The sequence below is a fragment of the Papio anubis genome, chromosome X (genome assembly GCF_008728515.1).
Source record: "Papio anubis isolate 15944 chromosome X, Panubis1.0, whole genome shotgun sequence".
NCBI classification, from domain to species: domain Eukaryota; kingdom Metazoa; phylum Chordata; class Mammalia; order Primates; family Cercopithecidae; genus Papio; species Papio anubis.
Genome location: NC_044996.1, coordinates 98,164,578 through 98,184,092, shown reverse-complemented (window position 1 = coordinate 98,184,092; position 19,515 = coordinate 98,164,578). Strand labels below are relative to the sequence as shown.

Sequence of the window (19,515 nt, the reverse complement as noted above, 5' to 3'; positions counted from 1 at the left end):
CCCATGGACTTCTAATCACTCTACTGTGTTTTGTTTGTTTTTTGAGATAGTCTCTGTCGCCCAGGCTGGAATGTAGTGGCACAATCTCGGCACACTGCAACCTTTGCCTCCTGGGTTCAAGCGATTCTCCTGCCTCAGCCTCTGAGTAGCTGGGATTACAGGCATGCGCCACCACACCCAGCTAATTTTTGTATTTTTAGTAAAGATGGGGTTTCACCATATTGACCAGGTTGGTCTCGAACTCCTGACCTCAAGTGATCCACCCGCCTCAGCCTCCCAAAGTGCTGGGATTACAGGCTTGAGCCACCAAGCCCAGCCTCTACTGTGTTTTTGTAAGCACTTTAGTGATGTTTCAGCTTGCAGCTTCATGGTGCCATGATGACTGCCATGTCCCCAGAGGTGGAAAAGCAAGCAGGGAAAACAAAACACCTTCCTTACCTGCCTGTTTTCTTTTAACGGCTGGAACTTCCACAAGCTCCTCAGCAGACTTCCGGTGCCATTTCTTGGCTAGAATCAGATGACATGGCCACTTCTGGCAGCAACGGAGGATGGGAAAAGGAGGGCCTTGCAAAGGGGGACAGGATTGCCAGGGTGGATTTAAAAGGATTAGACTTCACCCAACTGCTCTGGGAAGTGGTAGGGCCACTGGTGTGGGCAGAGGTTGGCCTCTGGAAGGTGAAAAAACGGTCTAGGGCTGGAGGTCTCTTGGATTTACCTGGCTGCCCAGATAAATGGGGAGGGGGAGTCTGCAGAGGTGTAATGGGGAGAATCAATTCAGAGAATCTGACAAGATTCAACTGGGCTTAAAGAGCAGCTATCTGCCATGTGTCTGACTCAACTCAAATGCCACTTTCTTTGGGGACCCTTAAGTGAAAGGGCTGCTCCCTTACCTCACCCAGCGCTTACAAAACTGACCCCTCATCTATGCCAGATCTGGGCTGGGGGCTGGAATCAGAGTAATAAAGACACAATCCCTGCCCCGCAGAGGTTAACTGAAAATAGGTAAATTACGAGATTGTGAGGGGGAAGGGAGGTTCGAAATTAAAGTCATCACCAACAGGGCTGGCAGCCCTGGCAGAGAAAAGAATAGCATAGCCTAGTGCAGTGGTTCTCAATCAGAGACATTTTTCCCCCAAAGGACATTTGGTAATGTCTGGAAACACTTGGTTGTCCTGAGGGGTACTACTTGGTATCTAGTAGGTAGAGGCCAGGGATGCTGCTACACATCCTGCAATGCCCACAACAAAGAAATGACAGTGCTGAGGTTGAGAGACCCTGGCCTAGTGCAAGACTTCTCAAACTCTGGGCCTCGGGATTCCTTTATGTTCTTAAAAGTTTAAGACATTCAAAAGAGTTCTTGTTTATGTCATATAGCCTCTGGATTCAGAAGCCTCTAGATAATTACACTGTACACCCCTGAGAGAATGAGAGTGAAAAAGTATTGTGAAAATAGTTTTCATTTTGTGAACCCCCAAGAGGAGTTTTGGACCGGTAGACAGGCTGGGACCACACGGTTGGAGAATGTTTGACCTGGTGTTTAAGGTCACAGCTCTGGAACGAGATTTCTCAAGTTTAAACTGCAGCTCCACCACTTATTAGCTGAGGGACATTTCTGGTACTCAGCGTCCAGTTGTTACCCATGGGTGATAAGGACAGTACCTGCTGCCTGAGGCTACTATTTTAGTACAACAAAGCACTTAAACTGGGCGGACAGCTAGTTTAGTTATGATTGCTATGACTCCAACAAACATAGGGCCTGGGGCTAACTTGCCTTCAACACCTTGTCTAGTGAATAAATCTAGTTCAGGAAGAGAAACAATGACCCGCAGGCCTAGGTGGGTCTCTGGAGGTGGAAACCTCTTTTGCATTGGGTTTTGATGGTTAAGGGTAGTACAATGAAGGGCATTCTGATCAGGCTAACAAACGCTGCTCCCAGGGTAGGAGTCCTCGCCCACCTCGGGAACCTCAGCCTCCACTTTCCATGCCACCTGTGCCCTAACTCTACAGGGCGTTGGAACCCCACAAGGCACTTTTGTCTTTCTTGGTTCCCACTGAAGATTTTACCCCACCTAACCCTTCGACACGTCTGTGCGCGGGGCCATTTCCAATATGGCAGTAGCCCCGCGACTGTTTGGGGGGCTCTGCTTCCGTTTCCGGGACCAGAATCCGGAAGTGGCTGTTGAGGGGCGTCTTCCAATCTCGCACAGCTGCGTTGGCTGTAGAGGAGAACGGACAGCGATGGCGACGGTCGCAGCAAATCCAGCTGCTGCTGCGGCGGCTGTGGCGGCGGCGGTGGCGGTGGCTGAGGATAGAGAGCCACAGCGCGAGGAGCTGCCAGGCCTAGACAGCCAGTGGCGCCAGATAGAAAACGGCGAGAGTGGGCGAGAACGTCCACTGCGGGCCGGCGAAAGCTGGTGAGGCTGGGCTGCGGTGAAGCCTCGGCAGAGGGGACAGTGGGGGCACTGACAACCGCTGGAGATTCGGCGGCCGAGGGCGCCGGGAAAGCTGCTGCGGGGTGCGGGGGCGGGGGAGTGGCCGACGGGACAGCGGGCTAAAGGGGCGGGGAAGTGTCTTTGAATGAATCGCAACGTCTGGAAAAGGGGCGGGGCCTGTGTGGTGCAGTCTGACGCCTGAGAACAAAATGGGGTTTGTTGTGATGAGACCGGTTTCAGCCCTGGAGGTGGGGCCGGGCCTGCGTAGTGAAACTGCGTAGGAACCTGGGAGGAAGGTGGGTTCTGCGATGTAAGGCGGGGGCGCGGCCTGCGCTGCGTAATGCAACTTTTGGGGGCGGGGAGCGGTCTCCGATTGCTCTGGCGTGGCTGGGAACGAGGCGAGCTTTGTGACGTCAGTAGAAGAGCGGGATGGAGCCGAACGGTCCGAGGGAGGCAGCGGGGACCTGCGTGGGGGAGGAGCTTGGAGCCTGGGAACGAGGTTAGGTTGGTGACGTGAGCCGAGGGGCGTGTTCTGAGGCCGAGGGACGACAGTGGAGGGGAGGTGGTGCCTATAAGGCAGAAAATGGCGCCTGCGAATAAGCAAAGTTTATAATGCGCAGAGGTTTTTTATTCTGGCAGAAGCCTTCCCGAGTCGAGAGAACGTGCAAGTGATTAGCACGGGAGGGGCCTTCCATGTTCAATTGATTTTCTGTCTTGGTACTGTTTTGGTTTTAGAATCAAGAAAAAGTCGTTTTTTAAAAACCGGTAATTTTGATAAATCGGCTTGTTTTACTGATTTCTTGCTAAACAGTGCTTCTTGAGATTTACTGCTTCTGGGTTCATTTTATTTCTGGCCGAGTTGCATCTGGTTTTTTAATTGTGAAATACGTAAGACCTAAGAAGATTGTATAAAACATTTACGCAGCCCAGATTGACGGACATCCTTTTAAAATAAACGGCTACACTCTTCAAAAATGTCAGGGTCGTGAAAGACAAAGGCTGAAGAACTGTTCTAAATTGAAGGAATTAATGCGATTTAACGAGTCATGATAACTAAATGCAACATGTGATCCTCGATTGGATCCTGGAACAGAAAAAAAAAAATTATTTTAAAAATCAATTTTTTATCATAAGATTATTTTTGTCTCTTTTACTGTAAAAGGCAATGGAAACATCGGTGAAATTTTATTAAAGTGGGTAGATATTAGTACTACTAATTTCTTAATTGTGATCATTGTGGCATGAAAAAGAATACCCTTGTTTATAGGAAATGCTGAAAAATTTAGGGATAAGAACTCATTGTGTAAGCAGTTTATTCTCAAATGCCTGAAAAATTAGCATATATAAATTTATATATGGTGAGGGGAAAGGGGAAATTAGGGAGATGTTGGTCAAAGGATACAACATTTCAGTTAGACAAGAATAAGTTCAGATCTATTGTACAACTGTAGTTAATAAATTCATTGTATACTTGAAAATTGCTGAGAGATTTTACATGTTCTACCACCCCCCAGAAAATTGATAAGTATGTGACGTAATGGATGTGTTAATTGCCTTGACTTAGTCATTCCACAATGTATACATAAGTCAGAACTTCATGCTGTACACCATAAATATATACCATTTTTGTCCATTTTTAAATAAATAAAAATACCAAAAAAGAATGCATGTAAAGAAACAACGATTGAGCAAATGGGTAAAATATTAGATTTGGAGGATCTGGATGTAGGGTATGTGGGAATTCTCTGTATTATTTTTGCCATTTTTCTCAATCTATTTCAAAGTTTAAAAATTAAATAATAATTAAATAAAAACGTGTGAATTCACCATCCAGGTTAAGATTCAGAACACTGTCTTGAGAAATCCTTCTTTGCCCCTCCCAGATGGAAATTCCCCTCCTTGCTCCATGGGAAACTGTTATCCTGAATTTTGAGTTAACAGTCTCTTCCTTTTCTTTAATGTTTGACCACAACTGTATGCATCCCTAAGTAGTATGTAATCTCTAAGCTTTCACTTTATACATATATGGAATATATATATAAAATTCTACTGGATGCATACTGTGAGCCCTTCTCTTCCTATCAGGTGATACATGGTATCCACATGACATCATTGGTGATATTAACCTTGATCACTTGGTTATGGTAGTGTTGGCCAGGTTTCTCAACTGTAAAAGTACCGTTTTCCTCTTTACGTACGCAATAATTGTTTTTAAAACATGTATCATGTCCAACCATTCCTCAAAATACCCCTAACAGCTTCCCATCTCTTGCAACGTAGATGCTAAAATCCTTACAGTGAATTGTAAGACTTTATGAAGCTGGTCTCCAGCTTGCATTCTGATGTCTTCCCAGATCTCTCCTCTGATTACGCACTCCCTCTCTGTCTCCATCCAGGCCGGCCATATTGGACTCTTGCTGTTCCTCAAACACATCTAACCTTAGGGCTTTTTCGAGTGGGTTTACTCACTACAGAGTTCTTTAATAGCCACACCAGTGAAATGCGTATCTCTGTTACTGGGGAGATGAGTTGAGATTTTCCAGATCGGGAATACAAACCCAAGCCGTGTTTTTCTGCCATTACGTCATACCTTTCCTGCAAGAAAAAGCCTCATTTCATCCTGAGAATAAACAAAATAACCACAATGTTTTATAACCCATTTGAAGATGTTCAAAAGGGCCTTGAGGCTTTGGTCCTTTCCTCTTCCTACCTTTGTGGCCTTGTGATTGTGTCAGTAGTAGATAGGACATTACATCCTGTCATCCTTGACAATACCCTTTAAAATTACCCCACCAGTACTGGATTTTCTTTTGGGATGATGAACTATTTTGGAACTAGGGAGAGGTTGTGGTTATACAACTGTGAATGTTCTAAATGCCACTGAATTGTTCACTTTAAGATGGTTAATGTTATGTGAATTTCACCTCATTAAAAAAATTACCACACAAGTGTTGGTTCAGTATTGAAGCCCGTTTGTCTCTGCTGTCATGGGTATTATCATGAAGCATTTTTGCTAAACTCCACTTTGTTAATGCTTCTCTGTTTAGATAAGAGCAAAGCATCTCAAGGTTCTTTATTGCTGTCCATTTTCCATTTTATAGGGGTTTGCTGAAGTGGCCAGGATATATGTATTTATAAAGCATTTTGAAATCATGGACTAACCCCAAATCATATATCTTGTATCAGTATTAATATTTGCACCTTCTGTCTTTTGTCAGTTGTTAGATTTGGGTGAGAGTAGTTAATTAATTTGGTAATCACAACTGATTTAATTTCTGGGAGAAGCTTATATTTTAAGGCAAATTCAAATCTGTAAAAGTTTCCTCCTTGGAAACTTTCACTTTTTCCTTTTGTGGGATGAACCATCTTCAAACACAAATCAGACACAAGAGAAAACTAGAAGACAGAAAATAAAGAATTGTTTAGTAACTTTTTTCCATAAGCACATATTTCATATCATTTCAACAAATTTGAGGAAGCACAAATAAACCTAAGTGACTTTAGCAAGATCAGTTGTACCTGTATATACTGGCAACAAGAAACTAGAAAATTAAATTGTATTATACCATTTATGATAGCATCTAAAAAATTGAATACCCAGCTGTAAATATAATAATTTGGGTGTTATTGGTACAGACCATGACACCTTTGTTGTGACTGCCACCTGGCCTGACAGAGATTGTGAGACATCCTGATTTCAGAGATGTTACAATGATTTTTTTAAAGTGTCTTTGACTTGAAGCAATATGGTAATAATATTCTGTGAAAAATTATGTAAAACGTCAGTCCTCCATGAAATCTATAGAAATTCAACCTGTGGCCAGGTCTGGAAGTTTTGCTTACCACTGTACAGAGTGATTTTAATGTTAATTTTTGTTCAAAATCTGCTCTTTTTTTTTTTTTTTTTTTTTTGAGACGGAGTCTCGCTCTGTCACCCAGGCTGGAGTGCAGTGGCCAGATCTCTGCTCACTGCAAGCTCCGCCTCCCGGGTTTACGCCATTCTCCTGCCTCAGCCTCCCGAGTAGCTGGGACTACAGGCGCCCGCCACCTCGCCCGGCTAATTTTTTGTATTTTTTTTTAGTAGAGACGGGGTTTCACCGTGTTAGCCAGGATGGTCTCGATCTCCTGACCTCGTGATCCGCCCGTCTCGGCCTCCCAAAGTGCTGGGATTACAGGCTTGAGCCACCGCGCCCGGCCCAAAATCTGCTCTTAAAAGGAAGTTGAGCAATTCCTACCTTTGCATTGGAAGGTACTGTTAACTGTAGCTTTACTGAACAAATTAATTTCATAGACTGGCTACGGAGGCAAGTAAAGCCACAAAGGGTGGATGGTGGTGTGTGTGGTACAGGGTTGGGTTTGAGCACTGAGCCACCAGCACAGAAGAATTTGTTTCCCTGGTGTGAGTGATACGGCAGGGTCTGTGGGGGTCAGTGCAGCAAAAAAACAAAACCAACAAAAAACTCACAGAAATGTTTGCCTATCGGCCGGGCGCGGTGGCTCAAGCCTGTAATCCCAGCACTTTGGGAGGCCGAGACGGGTGGACCACGAGGTCAGGAGATCGAGACCATACTGGCGAACACGGTGAAACCCCGTCTCTACTAAAAAATACGAAAAACTAGCCGGGCGAGGTGGCGGGCGCCTGTGGTCCCAGCTACTCGGGAGGCTGAGGCAGGAGAATGGCCTAAGCCCGGGAGGCGGAGCTTGCAGTGAGCCGAGATCACGCCACTGCACTCCAGCCTGGGCGACAGAGCGAGACTCCGTCTCAAAAAAAAAAAAAAAAAAAAAAAAAAAAAACAGAAATGTTTGCCTATCCAGGTGACTTGTGACTATTCCAAGATTTGTCTGTCCCTCCATCCTCCCACCTCTCTGATCCTTTCATGAACAAGGGAAAGTTGACATTTTAAAGAATCACATTAATGAGGTTAAATTGGGAGAATCACTTGAACCCGGGAGGCAGAAGTCGCAGTGAGCTGAGACTGTGCCTCTGCACTCCAGCCTGGGCGACAGAGCAAGACTCTGTCTTAAAAAATTATGATGATAATAGGTTAAATTGCTGGAAAACCAACCAATATAATGTTATATGTATTTCATCAAATTTGGTTATGTTTTAAAAAACATTTATTTGAGGCTGCTCAATATTTGGGATAGCCTTTTATGTGTCAGAAATGCCATAGTAGAACAGGTGTATGTGTTTGTGTGTGTTCAGGCAGGAGGAGGTTTATGTCTGTGAGCTTTTATGTCCAAGCCCTGAAGTCCAAGCTGTCAGAACAATGACAGCTAAAATTCATTTAGCACTTACTATATGTCAAGTATTTTCCACACTTCAGGTTTTCTCACAAAGGCAGATTTCAATATAGTTCTAAATGGTTATCCTTATAGTACATATAAGTTTCACCTTTAAAAGAGAGCTATTTGAACTGTATACTGAAAAATGGTTGATGGTAAGTTTTATGTTACGTGTTTTTATCACAGTTTTTTTTTTTTTTGTTTTTTTTGTTTGTTTGTTTGTTTGTTTGTTTGTTTTTGAGACGGAGTCTCTCGCTCTGTCGCCCAGGCTGGAGTTCTGCGGCGCAATCTCGGCTCACTGCAGGCTCCGCCTCCCGGGTTCACGCCGTTCTCCTGCCTCAGCCTCCCAAGTAGCTGGGACTACAGGCGCCCGCCACCACGCCTGGCTAATTTTTTGTATTTTTAGTAGAGATGGGGTTTCACCGTGTTAGCCAGGATAGTCTCGATCTCCTGACCTCGTGATCCGCCCACTTCAGCGTCCCAAAGTGCTGGGATTACAGGCGTGAGCCACCACGCCCAGCCTTTATCAAATTTAAGAGAACCATAAGCTAAGAAATTTGTTATAAAGCCAAAATAAATTCTAAATTAAAAAATGAACCATAGCAATATGCAGTCCTTTTTTTTCTTTCTTTCTTTTTTGTTTGAGATAGAGTCTCGCTGTGTCGCACAGGCTGGAGTGCAGTGGTACAATCTCGGCTCACTGCAACTTCTGCCTCCAGGGTTCAAGCGATTCTCGTGCCTCTGCCTCCCAAGTAGCTGGGATTACAGGCATGTGCCACTACGCCTGGCTAATTTTTTGTATTTTTAGTAGAGACAGTTTTGCCATGTCGGCCAGGCTGGTCTTGAACTCCTGACCTCAGGTGATCCACCAACCTTGACCTCCCAAAGTGCTGGGATTACTGGCGTGAGCCACTGTGCCCCGTCTTTTTTTTATTTTATTTTGTTTTTCATTATGCAGTTTTTGAAGGAAAACCTAATGGTTCTTTTTAGCATTTTAAATTCTTTGCTCCTTTTAAGCAGATTTTCACGATTTATCAATCCAGTTCTTAGCTCAAGAATTATGCTTCCATTGATATATCCTTTAGAAACAAACATGTAATGAATGGCTAAAGCCTTATAAAATTAGCTGCAGATGGCAGATATCTTGAGCCTGACTTAACTGGGTTATCCCACAGACTAATTCAAATGAATTATCTTTTATTCTAGAATAAAATCTCATGTTTCCTAGCACTATAAGTATGGACTTTTTGTTGGTTTGTTTGCCATTGTTGAGCACATTTTCTGTTTTTAATCAGATTTCTTTTTTAATACTAAGAAGTAATCTAACATACAAATCTGAGCTTCGCTGAATAAATTTTGCTTGTGATTTATTTTTATATGACGCTGAAACTTTTCATCTTAAATTATAATGTGTCGATACTTTCAGTCTGATGGGCATGGGAAGTTGTGTAGCTAACCCTCAGCTACCCATGTAATACCCTTGTTACCTGTCTGGGCCCCAGGTTCCTTGTGGAGAAGCACTGGTATAAGCAGTGGGAGGCATACGTGCAGGGAGGGGACCAGGACTCCAGCACCTTTCCTGGCTGCATCAACAATGCCACACTCTTTCAAGGTACAAGGCCTCTGCCTCCTCCTCATCTTAGCCCTGGAGTTCTCTTCCCTTCCATCCCTACAGATGATCATAAGCCTATTCTGTGTGCTAGGTCACTGGTGGGGTGGCCAGAGTTATTTGTCAGTTTCCTTTGCTAATTCTTCCTCTGCCATCTCCACCCCCGCCCCACAGATGAGATAAACTGGCGCCTCAAGGAGGGACTGGTGGAGGGCGAGGATTATGTGCTGCTCCCAGCAGCTGCTTGGCATTACCTGGTCAGCTGGTATGGTCTAGAGCATGGCCAGCCACCCATTGAACGCAAGGTATAGTGGATGGGGAGGGTGCATGGTGGGGAGTGGGTAGTAAGAAAGCCTTGTAGGCTCAGCATGGGTCCAGATCCTTGTATGCTGAGTAAGTACACATATGTCTGCTCTCTTCCCCCTCCTAGCTCATCATATAGGTATCTTTGTGTGTCTGCTGTGTGTGTTCCCCTGTGTGGCTCCCTTTACAGACCATTGTATATGTGTGTGTGTATGCTATGTGTGTAAAGCAGAGTGTGTGCTCCTCTTAGCTTAGAGGTCATAGTGCCGTGTCTGTGTGGGTACACCTGTGTCTGCACCCCTCTACCCTTACAGGTCATAGAGCTGCCCAACATCCAGAAGGTCGAAGTGTACCCAGTAGAACTGCTGCTTGTCCGGCACAATGATTTGGGCAGATCTCACACTGTTCAGTTCAGCCATACTGATTCTATTGGTGAGTCTGAGGGTCACAGAATGGGTTGGTGTTCCTAGCTACTGGTCCCAACTCAGTGACTTGAGGATGCATAGAGTTAAGCTGTAGCTGACTGAGAAAGCACTGGTCAGACTTTGAAAGACCCAGAAGGCATTGGCTAAATTGGGCGGAGGCACTGAGGGGATCTCCTAGAGCCCCGAGGGTATGTGAGCTACATTCCAGTGGCTTACATGGTGTGGCAGAGGGTATTTGCTGGAAGTCTCCAGTCTGGAGTTGTGGGCCAGTCATTTGGAGATTGATTGAGGACACAGGTACTGGGCAAGCATGTGAGGTCTGTAGGGATGTCAGGTATGCCCAGATGAATCGATCATTTTGGGTCTCACAAAGATCTTGAGTGCACTCCATCACCCTGCACAGGCATGGTATTGCGCACAGCTCGGGAGCGGTTTCTGGTGGAGCCCCAGGAAGACACGCGGCTTTGGGCCAAGAACTCAGAAGGCTCTTTGGATAGGTTGTATGACACACACATCACGGTTCTTGATGCGGCCCTTGAGACTGGGCAGGTAAGGATGGGGAGGGCTTTTCTGTTCAGGTGGACTGGCAGATAGATTCATCTGGCAGTACTCAGGTTGGGGGAAATTAAGGCTAGGTACCCATAATGTTCTCCATTAATACCTTTTCTTCTTTCTCTTTCTCCAACCCAGTTGATCATCATGGAGACCCGCAAGAAAGATGGCACTTGGCCCAGCGCACAGCTGCATGTCATGTGAGCCCTTGGGGTATCTGATCCAGAGCAGGGGCGTCCCACAGTAGGCAAAATGATTTAGCCCATGAGCACATTGCACCCCCATGCAGCAGGCCCTTAGCTGACAGTTTCTCATCCAACCCCAGGAACAAGAACATGTCGGAAGAGGATGAGGACTTCAAGGGCCAGCCAGGCATCTGTGGCCTCACCAATCTGGGCAACACGTGCTTCATGAACTCGGCCCTGCAGGTTGGGCCATTATAGTTGTGTCTGGCACAGCCACGGGGTTGGGCTTTGAGAGCTAAGGACTGGGGACAGAGCTGGGGTCCTAAGGGGGCTACAGGGCAAGGGGTCAGGCTGAAAGCTAAGGCCCCACAAGTCTGAAATGACACGTCCACATTCATTCCTGAACTATCAGCCTCTTCTCCCAGCTTGTCCTTGTTTTCCGTCTTCTCTCCCCTGCTCTCACGTTCTTCCTTCTCGTGAAATCCTAACGCGTTCTCTCCCTTACTCTCCTGCTCCTCTCTCTCCTCCCTTCCCCTTCTCTCCCATTTTCCTCTGTCTTCCCTCCTGGCTTATTTTTCTGTATCCTCACTTTGAACCTTCTGTCTCCCCTCTGCCTCATTCACTTGACCCCTGGCCCCTGCAGTGCCTCAGCAACGTGCCACAGCTCACCGAGTATTTCCTCAACAACTGCTACCTGGAGGAGCTCAACTTCCGCAACCCACTGGGCATGAAGGGTGAGATTGCAGAGGCCTATGCAGACCTGGTGAAGCAGGCATGGTCTGGCCACCACCGCTCCATCGTGCCACATGTGTTCAAGGTGTGACTCAACCCTGGGCACCCCTGACCCCCTGCTTCTCTTGGCTCTCCTAACTCCCTCTCACTCTGATGACCCTGCCCATCTTCTTAGAACAAGGTCGGCCATTTTGCGTCCCAATTTCTGGGCTACCAGCAGCATGACTCTCAGGAGTTGCTGTCATTCCTCCTGGACGGGCTGCATGAGGACCTTAATCGGGTGAAGAAGAAGGAGTATGTGGAGCTGTGTGATGCTGCTGGGCGACCGGATCAGGTAGGCTGCCCCTGCATTTGCAGTACCATTAACACCACTAAGGCTTCTGCCTCGGGGATTTTCTGGCCTCCCTGGGATACTAACACACCACCATTTTCTGTTAAGTTCCTCTACCCTGACGTCAACTCCAGCCTCACTCCTAACCTTAGCTCCAATACCATATCTGCCGCCACACTCAACCCAGAGTGAACCCCAGCCCAGTCTCCTGCCCTAAATGACCCCCAGTCTTGACCGTGAACATAGTCTCCGTGTATCCCTAGCTGGAGCTCTGCCTCTGGACTTTAGCAGTGGCCTTCCCCTTCACCCCATTTGAATGCACCCCAGGGCATGATTTCCTCCTACCCTGGGCAAGCCCCACCATCCACCATGACACTATCAACAGGAGGTGGCACAGGAGGCGTGGCAAAACCACAAACGGCGGAACGATTCTGTGATCGTGGACACTTTCCATGGCCTCTTCAAGTCCACGCTGGTGTGCCCCGATTGTGGCAACGTATCTGTGACCTTCGACCCCTTCTGCTACCTCAGTGTTCCACTGCCTATCAGCCACAAGAGGGTCTTGGAGGTCTTCTTTATCCCCATGGATCCGCGCCGCAAGCCAGAGCAGGTGTGGGGCAGTGGGGGCCTGGGGACATGATGACGGACACGTAGAGTTTGATTAGCTGCCATAGCTCAAGGCTTCCTGCATTAACTCACCACAAGCCCTTTTGGTCTTTTGTGGATACTGTTTCTCCCTTAGCACCGGCTCGTGGTCCCCAAGAAAGGCAAGATCTCGGATCTGTGTGTGGCTCTGTCCAAACACACTGGCATCTCGCCAGAGAGGGTGAGACTGCAGAAGGAGGCTGGATGGGATTCTGGGGCAAGGAGGCAGGAGGGCCTGGGGAGGCCATGCAGACTAACAGCCCCCTCTCCGTATCCCATTCCTAGATGATGGTGGCTGATGTCTTCAGTCACCGCTTCTATAAGCTCTATCAGCTGGAGGAGCCTCTGAGCAGCATCTTGGACCGCGATGATATCTTCGTGTGAGTGGGGATGACGGAGAGATGGCGGTCCCTCAGGAACTTGGTCCACTTCCTTCTATGTAGTCCTGCCTTAACCACCTTCTCTCTTCCGTGTTCTGCCTCATTCACTGGGCACCTGCTCTGTGCAGAGCTTCAGCCACGTGCCTTGGGAGACTGAGGCAGGAGAATGGCGTGAGCCCGAGAGGCAGAGTTTGCAGTGAGCCGAGATCACGCCACTGCACTCCAGCCTGGGCAACAGGGCGAAACTCCATCTCAAAAATAAATAAATAAATAAAAATAAAAATACTTTCAGGCTGTGAGGATGAGTGGGTGGGGCAGCCAGGGCAGAGTTAGGGAGTCTCTGGGGGCCCTGATCAGGTGTGCCTGCTCTCCACCCCCCACAGCTATGAGGTGTCAGGTCGCATTGAGGCCATCGAGGGATCGAGAGAGGACATCGTGGTTCCTGTCTACCTGCGGGAGCGCACCCCTGCCCGTGACTACAACAATTCCTACTATGGCCTGATGCTTTTTGGGCACCCCCTCCTGGTATCAGTGCCCCGGGACCGCTTCACCTGGGAGGGCCTGTATAACGCAAGGCTGATGTACCGCCTCGTAGTGTCCCTTCCCCAGGGCGGGGGTGGGGGTCTGAACCCAACTCTGTGTTCAGCTGCTTATTTGACACCTCCCCTGCAACAAACAAAAGACAGTCCAAACTTTACGTGGACATAGAAGAACTTGTAGGGTTTTTTCTTTCTCTAGACCTCTGGCTTTGCTACTGCCTCTCTTGGGTGCTAGGGATACAGAGGTGAACAAGATGCACAAAACACAGACAACTTCATCTTGTCTTCAGTTGTCTCTCCTGGGGTCAGTTGTCCCTCCTGGGAGAGTCTTGGTTTTTTGTCTTTTTGCTGACAAATTTTCATTGTGCCAAAAATCTAGAGTCTTTACCGTGGCACACAAAACATTGTGTTATCAGAATTCTAGCCCCTCCTCTTGCACTCAGAAGTCACTCCTTAGAGGCCTTCCCTGATGGGAAGTTACAGCTGGCATGTGCCTGTCTAGCAGTGGCTTATTAGACTAAAAGTCCACGCTCCACACTCTTTTTTTTTTTTTTTTTTTTGAAACGGAGTCTTGCTCTGTTGCCCAGGCTGGAGTGCAGTGGCACAATCTGGTTCACTGCAACCTCCATCTCCTGGATTCAAGCAATTCTCCTGCCTCAGCCTCCCAAATAGCTGAGATTACAGCCGTGTGCCACCACGCCCAGCTAATCACACTCCACACCTCTGACTGGGACACAGGTTCCTTCATTCTCAGGCCACTGCTGACAGCCTTGGCCTCTTCGTGCATTTACGCATCACGCCCTCAGCCCTTTCACACCTCAAATTCAGAATGGTTTACATGTGGGTCTACCAGTGGCTTCCCATTATCATCTAAGTAAAATCGTGGGCTCTATCCCCACTGTCCTCGTACCCCTGCCTTGGGAGTCTCCTCTGCTCTGTTGCAGACGCTACGTGTCCAAACCCAACTCAGATGATGAGGATGATGGGGATGAGAAAGGTGAGGGGGCTAACAGTGGGCGGGGGCTCTGGGTTAGGTCTTACCCACACGGGGTTCGTCTAGGTGTGCATTGCATCTTAGCACTTGAGGCTCACACCTTCCCATCTCTGACATCCTCCTGTCCTAGAAGATGACGAAGAGGATAAAGACGACGTCCCTGGGCCCTCAACTGGGGGCAGCCTCCGAGACCCTGAGCCAGAGCAGGCTGGGCCCAGCTCTGGAGTCACGAACAGGTGCCCATTCCTCCTGGACAATTGCCTTGGCACATCTCAGTGGCCCCCAAGGCGACGGCGCAAGCAGCTGTTCACCCTGCAGACGGTGAACTCCAATGGGACCAGTGACCGCACAACCTCCCCTGAAGAAGTCCATGGTATTCTCCTTTGGCTATCAGTGAGGGCTGGGGAGGCCGGAGGGGAGATTTCCTGGCAGCAGGAACCATGACCATCTCTCCCTCGCCCCCAGCCCAGCCATACATTGCTATTGACTGGGAGCCAGAGATGAAGAAGCGTTACTATGACGAGGTAGAGGCTGAGGTAAATGAGATCCCAGGGATGGGGGGTACTTTCAGCTCTTGCCCCTCAACTCTTCGTACGTCCTCCCTACAACTCCTCTAGCTAGGAACAGAGCCAAGAGATCCAGGTCAAGCCTGGTCTTGGGGCCTGAACACCTACTGAGAGCTCCAGGGCCTGAGGTTCCTAGCTTCAAAGTCGGTGCTCTGACCCACTCGGTGCGTGTCTCCCCTCCTGGGCCCCTACTCCCCATTTCTCCACCCGTCCTCACACCCGGCCACCTGGCCGTCTGCTCACCCAACCCTAGGGCTACGTGAAGCATGACTGCGTTGGGTACGTGATGAAGAAGGCTCCCGTGCGGCTGCAGGAGTGCATTGAGCTCTTCACCACTGTGGAGACCCTGGAGAAGGAAAACCCCTGGTGAGGGGCCAGAGCGGGGCCTGTGTGTGGGGGTTTCATTGGATGGCACTACTATATTTAGCTTTTTTTTTTTTTTTTTTTTCGAGACAGAATCTGGCTCTGTCACCCAGGCTGAAGTGCAGTGGCGCAATCTCGGCTCGCTGCAACCTCTGCCTCCCAGGATCAAGCAGTTCTCCTGCCTAAGCCTCCTGAGTAGCTGGGATTATAGGCACCCGTTACTATGCCTGGCTAATTTTTGTATTTTTAGTAGAAACAGGTTTCGCCATGTTGGCCAGGCTGGTCTCGAACTCCTGACCTCAGGTGATCTTCATCTTGTCTTCAGTTGTCTCTTCCAAAGTGCTGGACACTTCCAAAGTGCTGGAATTACAGGCGTGAGCCACCGCGCCCGGCCTATATTTAGCTTTTTAAATATACTTCTCTCCTCCCTCCTCCACGCTCAAACCTTTCCTGCTACCCTGGCCACTGATCCCCTGAGCAGACTCCTACCCCAGAGCCTTGACCTGGGCTGTTCCTTCTCCGGGAATGTTGTTTCCCAATGATCTATAGGATTTCACTCCTTACGATGCTCAGGTCTCCGATCAAACGTGACCTCATCAGAGAGACCTCCTCTGACTACCCTGTTAAAAATCACCCTTCCCCACCATCCCCCTCCATCCCCTCTCTGTGCTCTTTTCTTCCTAGCCAAGCATTACTTTCTAGCTCAGCGATGCCACTTGATGTGATGCCTTCTATCCGCTTTTGTGTTATTTGTCATCGTTACAGTCAACTCCTTGAGGGTGAAGACTTAAGTTCACTGTGTGTTGCTTCTACCTGTTTATAATAGTGTTGAGTGTTCGGTTCATGCTCAGTAGGCACTTGCAGAATAAACAAAAAGAGAACCAAAACCATACTCTCTAGTCTCAGAAATAAGAGCAGCATGTCCGTGGAGCAGAAATGGAACAGAAATACAGAATAGTTCCAGAGGGTTAAACAAGCAATCAATAAATACTGCTGGATGAATGAATGACTAAAATATGAAGAGAGGAAACTAGAAGGATAGAGGTGGGCTCTAAAATAAGACTAGCATCTCATGGAGCAGAAATCAAACAAAAATGCAAAAAATAGTATGAGCGCATATAGAAAAGACAATCAGTAAGCACTTGACGAGTGAGTGAAAGGATTTTAACAGGAACAGAGCAAACTAGAATACTTGAAGGGCTAATAGTAAGAGCAGTGTCTCTGTGAGCCAGACATGGCACATGAGAGGCAGTACAAAGGGCACACAGTAGGTGCTCAGAAAAAGTCTGTTTTGTCTGGGCATGCTGGCTCATGCCTGTCATCCCAGCACTTTGGGAGGCCGAGACAGGTGGATCACCTGAGGTCAGCCTGGCCAACATGGCGAAACCCTGTCTCTATTAAAAATACAAAAATTAGCCGAGCATGGTGGTGCATGCCTGTAATTCCAGCTACTCGGGAGGCTAAGGCAGGAGAATCCCTTGAACTCAGGAGGAGGAGGCTGCAGTAATCCAAGATCGCGCCACTGTACTCCAGCCTGGGCAACTGAGCGAGTCTCTGCCTCAAAAAAAAAAAAAAAAGAAAAAGTCCGTTTGCTGACTTGGGCTCTGTCTGTAGGTACTGCCCCTCCTGCAAGCAGCACCAGCTGGCCACCAAGAAGCTGGACCTGTGGATGCTGCCAGAGATTCTCATCATCCACCTGAAACGCTTTTCCTACACCAAGTTCTCCCGAGAGAAGCTGGACACCCTCGTGGAGTTTCCTATCCGGTCAGGGGCCAGGGAGAGGATGGCTGGGGGAAGACAGGGAAAGGAGGGGGTATACCAGTATTAACCCTCTCCCCACCCACAGGGACCTGGACTTCTCTGAGTTTGTCATCCAGCCACAGAATGAGTCGAATCCGGAGCTGTACAAATATGACCTCATTGCGGTTTCCAACCATTATGGGGGCATGCGTGATGGACACTGTATGTGCCAGGCTGTGGGTGGGGCCTGCCGTGGGGGGCGATCAGTACACTGTATATGCCAGGCTGTGGGTGGGGCCTGCTGGGGGGTGATCAGGACCTTCCCAGTGAGTGACTAGGGATGTGAGTCAGTGGTGAGGTTATCGTGGTGGGAGGAGTGACAGAGTGAATCTGGACACTTCTGAGAGGCAGGAAGGGTGGGTGAGGATAACTGTTCCTCCGTTTCAGACACAACATTTGCCTGCAATAAGGACAGCGGCCAGTGGCACTACTTTGATGACAACAGCGTCTCCCCTGTGAATGAGAATCAGATTGAGGTGTGACTTCCATCCTCCCTCCTCCCCTTCTTCCCTTCTGACTCCACCTTCCCACCCCTATAATCCACACTGACTCCTGTCCTCTCCCCACAGTCCAAGGCAGCCTATGTCCTCTTCTACCAACGCCAGGATGTGGCGCGACGCCTGCTGTCCCCGGCCGGCTCATCTGGCGCCCCAGCCTCCCCTGCCTGCAGCTCCCCACCCAGCTCTGAGTTCATGGATGTTAATTGAGAGCCCTGGGTCCTGCCACAGGAAAAAAAAAAAAAAAAAAAGCTCTCTCTGCAATCTTGCTTTTCGTGTCCACCCCTCTTCTCTTATTCGTGTTAGGTGCCCCCGCCAGACATTGCAGGCTTAGTTGTGGCTACTGTTTTCCTGTGCCGCTGCATCGCTCTCTCCCAGGAAAGAACAAGTCGTGTCTCCTCCTGGCAGTGCGCGCCCCGCCTGTGTTTGCCCTTCCAGCAGTTGACCCTCCCTTGTAGTCTTTATTTATGGTCGTGCCCTTCCCTCTCCTCAGCCCGGAGTGTTCTGCGTGGGTGGTGATGGGGGTTCACCTGAACACAGAGTGTATTTTCTTATTGAGGCCCTGTACCTTCTGCTGTCTGTGTGTATATATAAAGCGCCAGTCTGCTCCCCGCTCAGCAGTGTGGTTTTTTTCCTCCGTGGACTTAACTAAGCACCAGTTTTGTGCCTGTGTTCTGTGTTCTTATCAAAGGCCAGATGTGTGATGGGTGCAGCTCTGAGTGATTAGTGAGCACCCGCTGTGGGCTGGGTGCTGCTGTTCTAAGTGCTTTGAAAGCACCCTCTGTGTGCCAGGCATGATTCCAAGCACCAATGGCATGCCCAGTTTTTTCCAAAACATTTTCCAAATATTGATACGTAATCCTCACAACAGTCTCATGCAAGAGTTGTCATCGCCAGTTTCGGATGGGGATACTGAGGTACAGAGGTCACAGAATTGCTCACGGCCTGTCAGGAGGTCAGTATACCTCATGTGCTACCCTAGAGTCGGTGCCTGGAGGGGGTGCTTGGCTTGTCTGGACCCAGGACTGCTACTCAGTCTGCAGACATGAGCTGCCCTACAGGCAATGTGGAAATGGAGCATGTGGAACGGATGCATCCATGTGGGCAAATTTGTGGTTTGGGAACATAAAAATACTCCTCTCAGGCCAGGTGCCACCTGTTATCTGAAAACTTTGGGAGGCCAAGACAGGAAGATCACTTGGGCCCTGGACGTTGAGGTTGCAGTGAGCTATGATCGTGCCACTGCACTCCAGTCTGGGCCACAGAGTAAGACCCCATCTCAGAAAAAAAAGGATGCTATTCCCCAGACCACCTCACAGACCCCCAGTAGTGACCTCTGAGATTTCTGTCCCCCTGAGACCTCCTTTGGAGATGGTACATGCACTTGGCAGACCAGCCAACCTGCCAGGACAAATGTGCTGTGTATGTGTGGCCCCTGTTGTCAGCCCCCTCTCCCATCATGACCCCAGCTCCCACACCAGACAGGTTCCCTCCAACCTCACCCCAGACGACACTGAACACGTGCCGCAGGAATCTCGACATAAATTAGCCATCCAACCCCTCACACTGATGGATGAAGGGAATCCTGATCGGTGGCAGCTGAGGGACCATTCCCATGGGCAGAGCCTCAACACTCCCTCCAGCCTTCTGCCTTTGCACTGGGTCTGGGCGTACCCACTGTGAGGGTCACTCAGCCCCAGCATCGCCACCCACAAACCTCCCAGTCACTCTGCTGACACAGGCAGGAATCAAGGCAGTTGCTGTGAGGAGCCCAGCTCAAACTGACTTAGCAAAAGTAAGAACAGAAATACTAGTTTCAGGTATGACTGGATCCAGGAACTCAAAAGCTGTCATCGAAGGCTCATGAAGACCCTAT

At 48.7% G+C, this 19,515-nt stretch overlaps 1 protein-coding gene across 1 annotated transcript; it reads left to right on the top strand.

Annotated features, from left to right (window-relative positions):
• The first annotated feature begins 1,783 nt into the window (after window positions 1-1,783).
• Window positions 1,784-18,256, top strand: USP11 (ubiquitin specific peptidase 11). The gene is made up of 21 exons (XM_031660948.1): window positions 1,784-2,414; window positions 9,221-9,330; window positions 9,502-9,632; window positions 9,945-10,062; window positions 10,459-10,604; window positions 10,746-10,807; window positions 10,933-11,035; window positions 11,436-11,609; window positions 11,700-11,858; window positions 12,241-12,465; window positions 12,598-12,681; window positions 12,786-12,880; window positions 13,264-13,471; window positions 14,344-14,416; window positions 14,544-14,786; window positions 14,879-14,949; window positions 15,233-15,345; window positions 16,957-17,106; window positions 17,189-17,304; window positions 17,530-17,618; window positions 17,712-18,256. The coding sequence occupies exons 1-21, from the start codon at window positions 2,110-2,112 to the stop codon at window positions 17,847-17,849; spliced, it is 2,913 nt and encodes a 970-aa protein (XP_031516808.1). The 5' UTR covers window positions 1,784-2,109; the 3' UTR covers window positions 17,850-18,256.
• Window positions 18,257-19,515: the final 1,259 nt, after the last annotated feature.

Coding starts and splice junctions, on each gene's coding strand:
- USP11 (XM_031660948.1), top strand. CDS start 2,110: ATGGCAGTAGCCCCGCGACTGTTTGGGGGGCTCTGCTTCCGTTTCCGG. Junction 10,808..10,932: donor AGCGCACAGCTGCATGTCAT/GTGAGCCCTTGG, acceptor ATCCAACCCCAG/GAACAAGAACATGTCGGAAG. Junction 17,107..17,188: donor CTCGTGGAGTTTCCTATCCG/GTCAGGGGCCAG, acceptor CCCCACCCACAG/GGACCTGGACTTCTCTGAGT.